At 39.7% G+C, this 14,942-nt stretch overlaps 1 protein-coding gene across 1 annotated transcript in view; it reads left to right on the top strand.

The window, feature by feature from the left end:
- The first annotated feature begins 897 nt into the window (after window positions 1-897).
- Window positions 898-14,942, top strand: part of LOC116412036 (protein prune homolog 2-like) — a 30,123-nt gene continuing 16,078 nt past the window's right edge. Inside the window, exon 1 of the mRNA XM_031905347.1 lies at window positions 898-1,077. Coding sequence (XP_031761207.1) covers window positions 1,042-1,077 — 36 coding nt within the window. The 5' untranslated portion in view covers window positions 898-1,041. The remainder of the gene's footprint in view (window positions 1,078-14,942) is intronic.

Genomic DNA, 14,942 nt, shown 5'->3' with positions numbered 1-14,942 from the left:
AAAATCTCTTTTTGCTGCCCCTGGTAACTTGCAAAGCACTGCCGCCTGAGGCGAGTTTCTCAGCTCCCCTCATGTCAGCAGCACCCCTGGGTATAGCTATGTGTTATTAGCAGCATAGCACTACTTTGTCACAGCTGTACTCTTCTTAAACAGAACACGAGTGAATGGGATTATCTATGACATACATGTAAATGCACATTTAGCAGAATACTGGGAAAGTTAATCTGGGGGCCCAGGCCTGTGTTACTATCTAAGCATTAAGTCTTTACTATCTTTTCCAGGTTTTGGTTGTGCTTTTACCTTCCCCAGTAGCGGAAGCAGAGCCTGTGACTGCTGGGGCCCCAACATATATAATGCCCGTTAGGGCTGACTGATAAATAGTTTCAATATATGTTTATGAAAAATGTCTTATTTCCAAAGTTTAGGGGGTCCCTACAATGATTTTGCTGGGATGGGAGCAGTAAGTTCTATTTATACTACTTTGCAGCAATTCTCTCTGAAAGCCTTGAATTAAGCACTGTTTGTTGGCACTAAGTTGGTACAGGGTGCCTGGGGAAGCCAGATCATAAACGAAAACCTTCCAGTTAATTTGGGCGTCTGTATTTATTAGTGACAAAACTGGGTATATCAGTGGTTTCTCAGCAAGAAGAAAATGCTTTAGCACTTGCTAATGGTTGCTGGGGCCTTGATTTCGGGTTCCCTGGCAGACCTTTAGTGTATCAGTCGACACTGACAGCCAGATATTATCCTCTTCCCGTCCCCTGCAAGCATGCACGCTACGTAGTCTTCCTCTTTTCTGTATAAACCAGCAAACGGGTTTGTGCCTCTATACTGCATGGTGTCATATTTCAGCACCTTGGACAGGTTCCATGCGCGCTCCCGATCGCTCCCAGCCGCTTAGGGCGAGCAGCACAGGAAGGTTTTGCTGCTGCTGCGCCGGAATCTCTCGGGCTCCCTGCGGGGAGCAGAACTGGCAGGAGGTGCGGGCACCAAAGATTCAGGGAGCCTGGCATCCTGGGGTGGCAAAGTACAGCCCACAGTATGGAGGAATTTCTGCATCGCACCAAATCCCGACTGGTGAGTGCTCGGCTAGCTTCAGGCATGGGAAGATGCTTCATTCCGATTATGTCCATAATAAAGTTGGCATTTTGGTAATGTGTGCGTGTGCAGCCCCACCCAGACAAGGCCGTGTAACTGATATTGAGGGTATGGGGGACCTTGAGTTGTGGGAGGTAATTATCTAAACAGATACTTTTCCAGCTCTCTGATGGAACAGATAAGGGATGCTATTTAATTTAAATGTAATGTAGTTTGTTTTAGTACTTGCTTTATTTCCATACCACTTAGGGAATGCTTGTTTAAACTATGGTACTGTAGAAGTTGCTGAACTACAACACTCAATGTTGTACCAGGCCAGCCACTTAAACAGCAACTGAACTTTCAATTTTATGATATGCCCGATATCATCCATTCGTCTACTGCTTGTTGTTTGACTCTGCCCTTGTTTCATAAGCAAGGCTGTGTTATATGTTTGAGCTAATTTCCCTTTTTTACTGTTTTTTTTTTACACCCAATAATCTTCATGTGAAAAATTTAGTCTGGGTTGCAGAACTGAAATAAGACATCTTTTTAAATTATTGATAATATATGTAATACAAGCAAATATGCTAAGATGTAGATAGCCTATTCTGGAATTGTACCAGAGTGCCTATGACTGTGTTATGTCTGTAACTTCCATTTGCAGCAAAATGCAAAGCATCACTTTCCATCTTAGTGGCTAATGGCCCTCATGTTAGAAGTATTTTTCCTTTCTCATTGTTCAGTATCATCTCTTGCCCACCCTTACTTCACCACTTAGAAAAATCATTATGTTATTGCTTCAAAGATTAACTGTGCATCAGTCACAGAGTAAGGGGGAAAAACTCTGATCTTGCACATTTCATTAATCTCAACTTTGTTTGCACAGCTCTTTTAGAAGAAAGTTCCATTAACTGAGAGATATGCAATGTTAATATGTAACCCTTTGCAAGAGATGGAACATAGACACTGAACCTTTTCAGTAAGTTATCAGGACTTTATACAACCAAGGAATGGGTTATCTAGTCTTCTAATAAAACAACATCTAAAGTTCATTGAAAATATTATGTGCTTGATGATGGAATTCAGTTAAGGACTTATAGGAGAAATTGTGTCTTGCTCTTCACAGTGGCTGTCAGGAAAAGTTGGCTATATATTTGGGATTTTTGCATTAAATAGACATTCAGGTTAAAGTCATGGTAGTGTAGCAACAGTTGGTTAGAGGGCCTATTAACAAAGTGCAAACGCAGCTGAGTTCATGCAAAGATGGCCGCAGTGGTTGCACAAATTGGTGCAATTCATTTTATGTCCTCGTGTCTACAACCTCCTGCCAATACACCCCGCTAATTGGTTTTGCTGAATAAGACACAGGGCACCTATTGATGTTCGGGAAGCCTGGAGTTACTACCACCTTTCATAGCAGTAGTTGCAGGGTTCTAAAGAATCACACAGACATCATTGATTAAATCCAAACACTGCCAATTTATAGCACAACTGAAGCTTCAACACAGCTATGCTAAGCATAACTCCCCATGTGGATTTAATTACTCTGTGAAAATATGGACAAAAAACTGCATTTAGAGTAAAAACAAACAAACACAAAAAACCCCTGCAACTTGTACCTGCACAATGCACTTGCTTTGCAAAAATACATTCTTATATGTTTTCTTTAGACTTTTAAGACAGACAAGAAAAACATAAAACATGTAATTCTCTCAGTTGTTGAACTCAATAACTATCTGTCAAATAGCTAAGATATTTAAGGTGTGATAAAAATAACACTCTGACCAGGTAATTTCACATGATGTTAATGCATTATAGTACAGGTATAGAACCTGTTATCCAGAAAGCTTGAGGCTTGTGGTTTTCCACTATAGAGGCCTTTCTGTAATTTGGACCACCATACCTTAAGTCTGCTAAAAATAATTTAAACATTAAATAAACCCAATAAGATTGTTTTGCTTCCAGTTAGGATTAATTATATCTTAGTTACCATCAAGTACAAGGTACTGTTTTATTTATAAGAAAAAGAAAAAGAAAATAATTTTAAAAAATGCTAATTATTTGATTAAAATGGAGTCTATGGGAGATGGCCTTCCTGTATTTCAAAGCTTTCTGGGTAACGGGGTCCCCAGAAAATGTATCCCTTACCCGTACTCATTTATCAGGGATAAAATGAGTACTTTTGTTTTTCGAGAATTTAATTTTATATATGCTGTTTTGGTGTCAGAAGTTTTAAACTGGCAATGTAACAGGTTGAGTACAATGAAAATGATAGTCTGAAGGAGGCACAAAGTCAGTATGACACACAAGAATCCACTTTTTTTGACTATTTTGTTATGTTTCAGTCTTATCAGGGATAAAATGAGTACTTTTGTTTTTCGAGAATTTAATTTTATATATGCTGTTTTGGTGTCAGAAGTTTTAAACTGGCAATGTAACAGGTTGAGTACAATGAAAATGATAGTCTGAAGGAGGCACAAAGTCAGTATGACACACAAGAATCCACTTTTTTTGACTATTTTGTTATGTTTCAGTCTTTAGAGGCACAGAATACTGGTTTAGAAAACACATGTAAATGTTCTAAATGGCAATTCTTGCTGATTAAACAAGGGCACTGCCACATTAAACAGACACTTTTGGCAATACCAAGAAAGCATTGTAACATTTTCATGATAATACAGCTGCAGGGAACGATATAATTTAAAGGGGTGGTTCACCTTTATGTTAACTTTTAGTATGTTATAGAGTGGCCAATTCTTAGCAATTTTTCAATTAGCCTTCATTTTTTTTTGGTGCAATTCATTTTACGTCTTTGTGTCTACAACTTCCTGCCAATACACCCCTCTATTTGGTTTTGCTGAATAAGAAGCAGGGCACCTATTGACGTTCGGGAAGCCTGGAGGGTCAGGTCCCAAAATGGGTCCCCATACTGTTCTGGATAGGACTTTTGGATAGGACGCCTTACTAAAATGCAAAATAGTTAAAACGAGGTACACGACTGTCTAAAACATTTTTTGGTTGGTGAAACTGATTTTGCAGCTTATTTTGGATCCTTCGAGAAAGGCCCCATGTGTAATAGATGCACATACCTCAGTTTTACATCCCCCAACTTTAAGTTTTCCCTCATTTAACACCTTTTTTTTTCTGGTCCACTGAAAAATATAAAATAGGGGTTCTACTGTAGATGCTAAAATTAACACATTTATTGACAATACCCCATAAGCCATACTAGATTCAGAACAGGTGGGTGGATGGGAAGGACCTAGGCATCCTCCCCTTCCACCCCTAACCTGTGTGTCATTTGCTGACACTGCTCTTATGGCAGAGCTGGGTGCGGGGGTATCATTAGTTTCCATAGTTTCCAACCAGTACATGCACAAAGCCTATACTGCTCATGCGCTGGGCAGGAAGCAAAAGCAGGGCCGGATTTACCAATTGGCCGCCCAGAGGCCGCCCCCGCTCGCACGCCCCCCCCCCCGCAGTGCGCATGCGTGTGCGAACAAGGGGAGGTGGGGTTTACGCGCGCATGCGCGAACAGTGCGGGGCGGGGGTGCGCACGCATACGCATGCGCTGTAGGCCAAACATGCATACGGAGCAGTGGGGAGAAGTCCCCATTGCTCCGTATGGGGACAAAACTTTTACAATTTTGGTGCGGCGGGGCGGCCCCCAGGTTTCTGCCGCCCTAGGCCCGGGCCTTTGTGGCCTCTCCACAAATCCGGGCCTGAGCAAAAGGGTCGACAGACGGCTGTGGGAGCTCAATTAATAAAGGAAGTACAACTATTAAAGACATCTGCGCTGTTACTTTTCCTCAAACATTTGGGTAATCAGTGCAGAATTTGGAAATCCTACCTGCAGTCCCTCTGAACTAAGGAACAACACCACTGTCCTTGAGTTGCCTTCCACCATAAACACCATAAACATCTGATAGGGTTTAAATAGCTTAATGCTGAATTTACACAATTTTGTTTTCAATCATGAAGGCCTGTGAATGTGTTACTTCAATTGTTATGATTATCCTCATTATCTTGTCTGTGTCCAAGTTGCTTTTGGCCTTGATTATCTCAGCTAATATTCAAGGCTAAGAGATCATAATAAAGCTTTAGCAGCTAATTAAATAATTTCTGTATTTCTACTAATAATTACAATGTACCCACCCATGATACGTAAGCATAATGGGATGTGTTTTTCTATCTACTATATAAGTAATATCAAAACAAAATAAAGTCGTACTTGTTTGCAATACACATACTGGTTGTATCGTTTGTACAAGTTCCCTGATCAGCGCACATGCGCAGACGATATCAGATGTTTCGCCGACGCACAGATTAAATCGGACCGGTCCGTGACTGCTTATAGGGACAGTGCTACAGGTGCACAGACAGAGTTACAGAGATTTACCCTAACAGTTCGTGCTACAGGTGTTACGAACAGAGATTACATGATTTAACCCTTTCAAACATCATGTAAATTTCCCTTTAATCTAGCATGCATTTTTGACAGTGCAGTGTATCTTTCAGCTGCAGTGCTTTATAGGCAAAACTCTAAACACATTCTGAAAAGGCCCATGTAAATATTTCATAGATTTGTTTTTCTGGCTCGCAGTTTGGAACAGCTCCAAAAGAAAGAACATCTAAGAGATTTTATTTTGCTAGTTTAACCTTTGCCCAAGCTAGATTTAGCAGTATGCTGAATGTTCTGAAACAGATATTTTAGAATAGAAATGTTCAGACTGACCCTTAGAACAACACCGCTAAAGATGAATTGATTCAGAGGAATGTTTGCTTCAGAAGGGGCAACCTCACAACTACCAAAATTATCTGCTAGTGCTTTTCATGTATTCGCCATTCCACTTCAAAGATATATATTAAATAGTGTTTTTATATGTTTGGGAATGAGCAAATAGCATTTTCTGATTTGCTCAGCTCTATTAGGCAGCCTTGGCCTATTTCCAGCTGAGGATCTTGGGAGACTGTATGACTGTATTTTACCTTGGGCAGTAATTTACAAGCTAAGATGGTACTGGTGGAAGCTATAGAATTTGAATTGCTTGGGTTGAGTACAGATAGGGTAAGAGTGCAGGACACAATGCTCTGTGTATAGCTTCAATAGACCACACTTATTGATCCATAAGGCCTCTGCTATTGAATACAAAACTATTTAATAGAGGAGTGTGGTCTGTGGATTCGTGTACTTTCATTACTGCTCAGTCCATGGCTCCTTATATTTTATATTTCTTTATGATGCTATATGTATACCTGCCAATATTCCCAAAAGTACTGTGAGTATGTTTAGCCAGAATCATGACCCACCCATAGCTTCACCAATAAACCTATTAATTTCCATTGAGGCCTCAACTCTTTTGTTACTCAAATGTAATGATGAAGATGTAAATGTCACAGAAATATTGTTAATTAGACAATGTTATTGGATGCATCTGTCATGTGTGTGTAATTAATCAGTTGCGTTAGTGTTTATGCCTAGGTGTGACAAATTTACTGCAACCACAGCATTGCTGCACATATTGCTGTGTACATTCTGAAGCTGCCTTTATTGATATGCTGTATATGTAACATTGGACATATGAATATGTAATATTGTTTGATTGTTGTATATACTGTAAATTTCAGCAATAATTCCTAAAACTTCTTTGAATTAAAATGATTTGATTTAGGGGGAATGTGTTTAAGGGTGTTATTTTTCCAAAATAAATAAAAAATAAATAAAAATAAGTGATTCCAAGGGTCTGACATGTCCTTTGCAGTATACAAGGTATTCCCAAGCATACCCTTGTAGTAAATCGACATATAAGCAGAGCTACCCTGGCCACCAGCAAGGCCTTAATAGCAAATAAAGGAAATAAATCACATTCGCTCAACAGATAGTAAAAATATGGCTACTTCATATGGTAGGGATGCAGGCCCATATGTGCTGTTGACTGCTCTAGGCCGATTGGACCTATTGCTGGCAACTGGGCCCCACGCCAATGGGGGCCCCGCCGCGATACACCTCGCTTTTTTTTTTTTTAGTCTGGGTCCCCTTTAAAAATCACAAGCCTTTTCATTGGTGGTCAGCGGGTAATTTGATTGGTCGCGCCCCGTGCATACATGTAACATCAGTACACATGGGGCGCAACCTTTAAAAGTGAAGAAGCAGTGCCGGAGGATGCAAGCAGCAGTGGACAGCTGGAGGAGGAGCAGGGGGACGCTGAGCGAGAGCAGGATAAAGCAGGTAGGCGCTGGGTGTAGAGTTGGGGGAGCTGGAGGATGCCTGGGAGAAAGCTGAAGGATGCCTGGGGGAAAGCTGGAGGAGAAAAAGCAAGTGCACTCAGAGCTGCAAAAAGGGGAAAAAGCCCTTCAAATCCACTGATCTGTATGCTTGAGAAAGGGGTCATCTTGCCCCGAAACTTTGCACTTCCGCAATAAAAATTTAAAGGGATTTTTCCCCTTTTTGCAGCTCTAAGTGCCACTTGTTTTTTGTTGTTATGCTGGATTTCTAGAGGGTGCCGATCCCCTTAACAGTGAGCACCAGGCATTGAACTTTTGGAGAGCTTGGGTGTGCGGGAACGATCTCTGTTTTGTACTGGAAAGCTGGAGGAGGCCTGGGGGATAGGTAAGGGAGCTGGAAGATGCTGGGGGGAGAGTTGGTAGATGCTGGGGTGGAGAGTTGGGGGAGCTGGAGGATGCTTGGGGAAGAGTTGAGGGAGCTGTTGGATGCTGGGGGGAGAGTTGGGGGATGCTGGGGGGGAGAGTTGGGGGAGCTGGAGGACGCTTGAGGGAGAGTTGGGGGATGCTGGGAGGAGAGTTGGGGGAGCTGGAGGACGCCTGGGGGAGAGTTGGGGGATGCTGGGGGGAGAGTTGGGGGAGCTGAAGGACACCTGGGGGAGAGTTGAGGGAGCTGGAGGATGCTGGGGGAGAGTTGAGGGAGCTGGAGGACGCTTGGGGGAGAGTTGGGGGATGCTGGGAGAGTTGGGGGAGCTGGAGGACACCTGGGGGAGAGTTGAGGGAGCTGGAGGATGCTGGGGGGAGAGTTGGGGGAGCTGGAGGACACCCGGGGGAGAGTTAAGGGAGCTGAAGGGTGCTGGGGGAGAATTGGGGGAGCTGGAGGACACCTGGGGGAGAGTTGGGGGAGCTGAAGGATGCCTGGGGGAGAGCTGGAGGATGCTTGGGGGGGAGCTGGAGGATGTTGGGGGTAGTGGGGGAGCAGGAAGGAGTGGGCCATAGTATGAGGACACTGGGGTAGGACTAGCAATGTTTTGGGGGGCCTTGGGCTGGCTACCAATGTTTTAGGGTTGTTGCCCTGGCTACCAATGTTTTAGGGGGGCCCTGGCTACCAATGTCTGTGTCCTTTGTACTGATGGGAGAGGTCACTGGGGGAGAGGCCATTGGGGGCAGGGTGTGGGAGGAGGGGGGCTAAGTTTGTTCATAGCCTGTACAGAGAGATACCATAAAACTATGGCACATAGGGATTCCCCTGTACTAAGCACAATTCAGCAGGAACATTCCTCTGAGTTTGCTCCATATGATGGCTACATGAAAGCTGGTCAGTGCTGCTCTGTTCTGCTAGTGTTGGGTGAGTCAGGGAATGGGAGTACACTGCAGGGCAAATTGCATTCTTTCCATGGGCATGGCAAAAAAATTTTTTTGCCACGCTATGCGCGGCAGAGCTTTTTATCCCTATTTACATTTTTTAAATGTTGGGAGGTGTGCCTGTATTAAGCACAATTCAGCAGGAACAGCCTGAAAAACTATAAAACTAGCATAGTGATTCCCCCTGTACTAAGCATAATTCACAATGTACTAAGGGGGCCCCGCAAAAATGGTTCCAATTGGGCCCCGCAGTTGCTAAAGCCGGCCCTGCTGCTACCTTCTGGAATTCTCGTTAACACTCCAAGCTACCCTCAGGTGCAGAGTTTGGGTTGCTTAACATGGGGACATGGAGGTGATATTCTGATCTGTTCAATATTGCTACACTGCCAGAAAACCATGCATTTTTTATGTTTCTACATGGTCTACTGCCCCCCCCCCTTTTTAATTTTTTTTAATATGAGTCTTTATTGTATGTTTTTTGTTCAAAATACTTTCTCAATATATATATATCTGAAGAGAAATATGGTATGTTATGCTTTTAACCTGGTAGCTGTGCATTACCTGTCACTATAATTATATTACTTTGTCGTACTGACAGCAAAAGATCAATGAAGCTGATGCAGATTTGTCTTACAGTAAAACCCAAGACATTTGTTGCAAGCAAAGCATTTTGACATTTGCTGGAACTAACCAACATTCTTTTGCATAGTTTTTCAATAAACTGTTTTATAATAGTATTGTGCTTGTAATTATAGCTTTGTGAATTGACATTACTTTTACAGTGGTATCATACCTTACTGCATTTTTAGCTCTGTAGTCACTCCTGCTTTACATTTTATTGATATCCTGTAAAAGCTTTGGTCTCCCCTCTTGCAATATTTCTAATGGAATGATCTACAAGGCTACAGTCACAGTCTAAACTGCATTGTAAGTGAAATATTAGTGGAAGAATGTTGTTAGCATTGACATATAATTTGCATTTTTTATTTAATATTGTTTCTGCTGTCAAGGGTGTATAGCAGGTTGGGCAGTATACAGCAAGTTGGACATTTTGGGGAACCTTATCACTATTAAGCAAGTATATGCCCCCTTAGAGGGGGGTATATACAAAAGTGCCTCTATAGTATACAGTAGTAGGGGCACTGTATTTTTCAGTCTTTGGTCTCTACTTTGGTCTTGTTGAAAACCAGTCTCAAGATCTGGTGAAACAATCAGTGAAAAAATCTAGTGATACAGTGATAGTCTCAAGGTCTTGTGATAAAATTAGTCCCTAGATCTGATCCACAAAGTATTATTTTGCCATCAGAAACACTTATACAGTACAGCTGACTTCCTGGTTATATGAGCCAAATGGATTGTGTAGCATACGCAGTGCCATCACTCAGACTGTGCTTTAGAGGTCTAAATTGCATGTTTCCCTATTATTGCTTTTCCTTTTAGCAGCAGGCTATATATTCACCATGTTCACTGTTGCTCTCCACTGAAATCTGAACTGTTGTAAAGCGTGTTCTAGATCAGTGAGCAGTATAATTGGGATTATTTCAGTGGTAGGAAAACATGTCCTCATAGAAACGCACACATTTATCTTTACAATTCTTTCCCCTTCTTACAGCTTTACTTACCAAACCAGACAATAACCCCATTTTTATATTATAAGAGTGAATATAACATGGTTGGAATGCTATTACATTGTTTGTATAGTTTACTTGCAGGCTTTTAAACTTTAATAATCTATATTATATTTCCCATGCATGTCCTGTGCATTACACTAAACTTCATAACAGATAATATTCTGGAAACTGGAAAAGTACAGAAATGAGAAATGCCATAAATCACAGGATGCCCTGAACTCATTGCAGGGAGCTCTAGTTGCTCATAGCGATCAAGAAAAAAAGTGCCAGCTTTGCACCTTTTTTGACAAAGTGGAATTCATAGATGACATATACAGTAGTATCAATAATGGGAACATTTTCACAATTGTGTAGTCCTGTCTTGCCTAGAAAGGCTTTTGTCCAGCTATGTTGAGATAGAGTGTTGGCTACATTTGACTCTAACACACAAAGATGGGCCTTTGCTAGGCAGAAGGATTGAAGGGGAGATGTAGGGCAGATAGAAATAATAAATTAAGGACACCAGAAGCTTTTTGCAGCAACAGAACAGAACCGATTTATTTGTCCAAGACAAAATCTTCCAGAATGACTAAAGTGGTTGAATCCTAGTATGCTTATATTTGTTTAAGAACTAACCCAATATTTTGGCTTCTGTGGGAGAGCCTTTACTGACTAAAAAATATAATACTGACTTTACTAAAGTGCATGGTTGTTGATAAATGCCAGCTCCAAGGCTGCTTACTTTGCTGATGTTTAAAAAGGAACATTATAAGATTCTGGAGAATTAAATTAGCGGGGTAGATGCACGTGACAGTACATGCTCCATTCTTGTTCTGTATGTACGTGCAATTCTAAAGAGAAATAAAGAAATTAAGTCATTTCATAGGCTCGCTGAAGCTAAATTTTAGTGCATGATCCAAAAATGCAGTTTTGTAAGTTTTGCAAAGAATGCCGGCAATTAATTACTTAGTTGCTAATAGGCTGAAGTATTTATTTTTACAGGTGGCAAAAGGAATCCAGGTAAAAAACATGACAGTACACTAAATAGTGGCCTGGATGGCTATGGCAATATACAGTTTATATCCCTATGCTAGGGATTTTTATTTCAGTGGTTGATTAAAGGTTCTGAAGGGGTGAATCTGAAATTTTTGTTTTGCCACATTCCTGTAAAGGGAATAAATACAATTATTACAGGTTTTTCATGTTCACAAAAACTCTATGCACGGTGCACAAATAGATAAAATCATTTGAGAAACAGAGCCCAAGAGCATTTTCCATCACTGTCATCAGCTGATGGAATTACTAGTCCAAAAAGTTCATCCCTTAAACCACAGGGAGTATTTGCAGGTATGCAATGCATTTGTGTCAGAATTATATTGCATCCCCTTCTAATAATTTAGAAAATACTAAACTCCAAGAACCAATAAACGTACTACTTTGGTGATCCAAATATAAGTATCACTAGGTCTTTTTTGCCTTCATTTTGATCAAATGAAAACCAAATAAGAATTACATGAACAAAAAAAGGCTTTAAGATAACTATATTACAAGATAAATTAAATTAAGGGGTACTGTCATAATTTTCAAAGTTCAACCTGATCTGTTTAATGGTACAGGTATGGGATCCCTTATGTGGAAACCCATTATCTAGAAAGCTCTGTTATTCAGGAAGGCCGTATAAGTAAATCTAAAGCAACTGGACTTGTTAAGTAGTCACTGAACACGTTTCACTACTCATCCGAGCAGCTTCTTCAGTTCAACTGACTGGTATGGGAAGTCCTCAGCATATGAACTCTTTCACTAATCCAAACACAATGTTGTAACTCTTTAGAGGGGTGACACCTGCAATTGGATTAGTGAAAGAGTTCATATGCTGAGGACTTCCCATACCAGTCAGTTGAACTGAAAAAGCTGCTCAGATGAGTAGTGAAACATCTTCAGTGATTACTTAGGAAGTCCAGTTGCTTCAGATTTACTTATACTAGATATACCATGACCTGGATGAATGAAAATCTTCATAGTCATATCCCTTTTCCTCTGTAATAATAAAACAATACCTTATACATGATGGTAACTAAGCTATATGGATCCATATTGGTGGCAAACAATCCTATTGACCTGAATTATTGGCTGGTTACCTGTTTTAATGTGTAAAGTTCCGTTTTTTATAATGTAAAAGTTGCCTGTGTTTATCTGCTCTGCGATTGATGTGACTTTGGCTTGTGGTGGCACCTGGGTCAAGTATAGATAGATAAATAGATATACAGATAGATACAAAACCTATATATATATATAATTTATTGCATTGGCCAGATCATCACAAGCATTTTGTTGGCTGACAACCTTAGTAACAGTTTGATTTAATGTCTTCAGTTTAAGATGAACTCATGTTCCAAATATAGCACATACTGCATGAACAGTGTCGATTTTTGAGGCAGGGAAGTGGAAGATGGAACTTGTTTCACATTTTAATAAGATGATTGAATTCAAGTCACAGTGATGTGTAGCTAAAATAGCCTCCTTTTATGCATCCAGAAACCATCATCATATATGCTGTCCCATTTAAAAATAAACCTTTGAAATTACTGTTATGATAAAGTCTGTTCCCATAATTAGCAGACAGCGTGGGTCACTGAATAACAGCAGTAATGACCATTTATGCTCCTACTGGTTAGATGCACGGACATAGTGGGCAATAGCAGTTTGAACAGTAGTCATTTGCTTCTCTATACTCATAATGGCATATAAAAGCAGATGTCACAGTGCAAACTTTTGTCTGTTCTCATAAAAAAGCTTTTCTCTAGCAAATCCAATTTTTTTGTACTTATCAATTTTGTCTTTTGTCTGCTCATTGGTGTTTTTTACCAACAGAAAGATTGGGAGTTTAAACTGAACAAGACCAAATCAAAACAATGGGATCATCAATGTTTCCTCATATGAAAATATTTCTGTCACAAGAATTCTCGATTTCCTTTACCATTGTAGTCAATGTAGCCTTAAACCTACCCCTATTCTCAAACACTTTTCTTGAAAATTGAAGTGATGAATGATAACTCACAAGCAAAATTCAGCATGAAAAAGCAAGAACATTTTTCAAAGTTTGTTAAATCTCTCCATTAGTCTTAAAATAATTGTGATGGGCCTTAGTCACTCGACACTGTGCAGTGATCCTTTGGTATAGACAGAATCCTCAAAGCCACAAAGTGACACTGTGGTACCTACAGTATAACCATACCCAGCCACACTGTATATAGCATAGAATAAAACCAGGCAGTTAAATGAGGAAAGCAATTAAACAATTCTTTCTCATTGTTGCCAGGAGGAAGGAAGCAATTCAGCCTGTGGCTCACAGGGGAGAGTAGTTTGACTTGGGGCCCAGCTTCACAAACAGCTAGTTTTAGAGATGAACAAACCGAATAACACCTATTTATACTATTTGGAATTTAAATATGAACATGCGGTTTTGAAAAATGTGTCAAAAATGAATAAATTAATAAATGAAAGAATAATTGCACAAGTATATTTTGAAATCTTGAATAGTCAGGATTTTTTAATAAATAATTTATTTTTTATACATATATATATATATATATATATATATATAAATATGACTCATATATCTAAGCACTTCCTCACAACGTTTTGTTTGTTCTTATTATTGTAAGGAATATGTATTTCTTCTTTATTGATTATATAGTTAGAGAACACTTCAGTATTGATTTAAACCATGTCAACCACAGAAATGTTCTTTTCTGCTACTTGCAGGCTCCAAGCAGCTGACAATGTGCCCCTTAAGTAGCAGCAGTTTAGATGATGTTAAATAATTAAATTGCTACATCACAAGATAGAATATTCAGCTTTTGATCAACCAGCTATCATAAAGCTTTACATCCCAGCATTCTCTGACAACCTTTAGAAGTTCCTTGAAATTGTAGTCCAACAAGAATTCAAAGAGTCAAAGGTTGGTTGTCCTTGGACAAAACAAAGCATGGAGTGAAGGGAAGAATATGGAATACTGTAAACTAAAGTATTGAAATCTCTTATTGAATTATGTCATGTATAGTTCTTTAAAAAATAATTTTTGTATATTGTCAATTCTGAGGTTCTTTCTATAATGGAAGTGCAAGTACATTGGAATATACTCCTTCTTGTGAACAACCAGAAAAGAAAACTCCACAAAAATAGGGGCACCTTCTGGTACCCCACTGTTTTAATAGCCAGAACCAGTAGTGGCGAGAATAAAAGGAGCCAAACAGATACTGCTTTTAAATACAGTAAGAAATAACTTTACAACCACTGAATAATTGTTTATTGGAATGTTGCTTAGAATTACATTTTCCTTTGTTACACAAAAACTATTTTTTGGTGATTCCCTTTCAAATTGTATTCTGTAGCTTTTAAAACTCTGTTAAAGTCATAATTCTCTAGTTTAGAATAAATCAGAAATAGTTTGTATAATATAAGCAATGTGAAGACTGATAATAAGATGAATAATTTTAAACAACTGTAAAGGAATCTGCTCAGAATACACAGTACACAGAATATAAAAGGCTATATAGGTGAGGTGTTTGGTTCTAGACAGTGTAATAAGTGGATGATATAATACTGTGAATACGTGATTTGAGTTTTCCAAATTCAAATTCAAGTTACCAAAACCCAAATATT

The sequence above is a fragment of the Xenopus tropicalis genome, chromosome 1 (assembly GCF_000004195.4).
Source record: "Xenopus tropicalis strain Nigerian chromosome 1, UCB_Xtro_10.0, whole genome shotgun sequence".
Classification (NCBI taxonomy): domain Eukaryota; kingdom Metazoa; phylum Chordata; class Amphibia; order Anura; family Pipidae; genus Xenopus; species Xenopus tropicalis.
The sequence above is the reverse complement of the archived record's forward strand: the minus strand, read 5'-3'. Positions and strand labels throughout refer to the sequence as shown.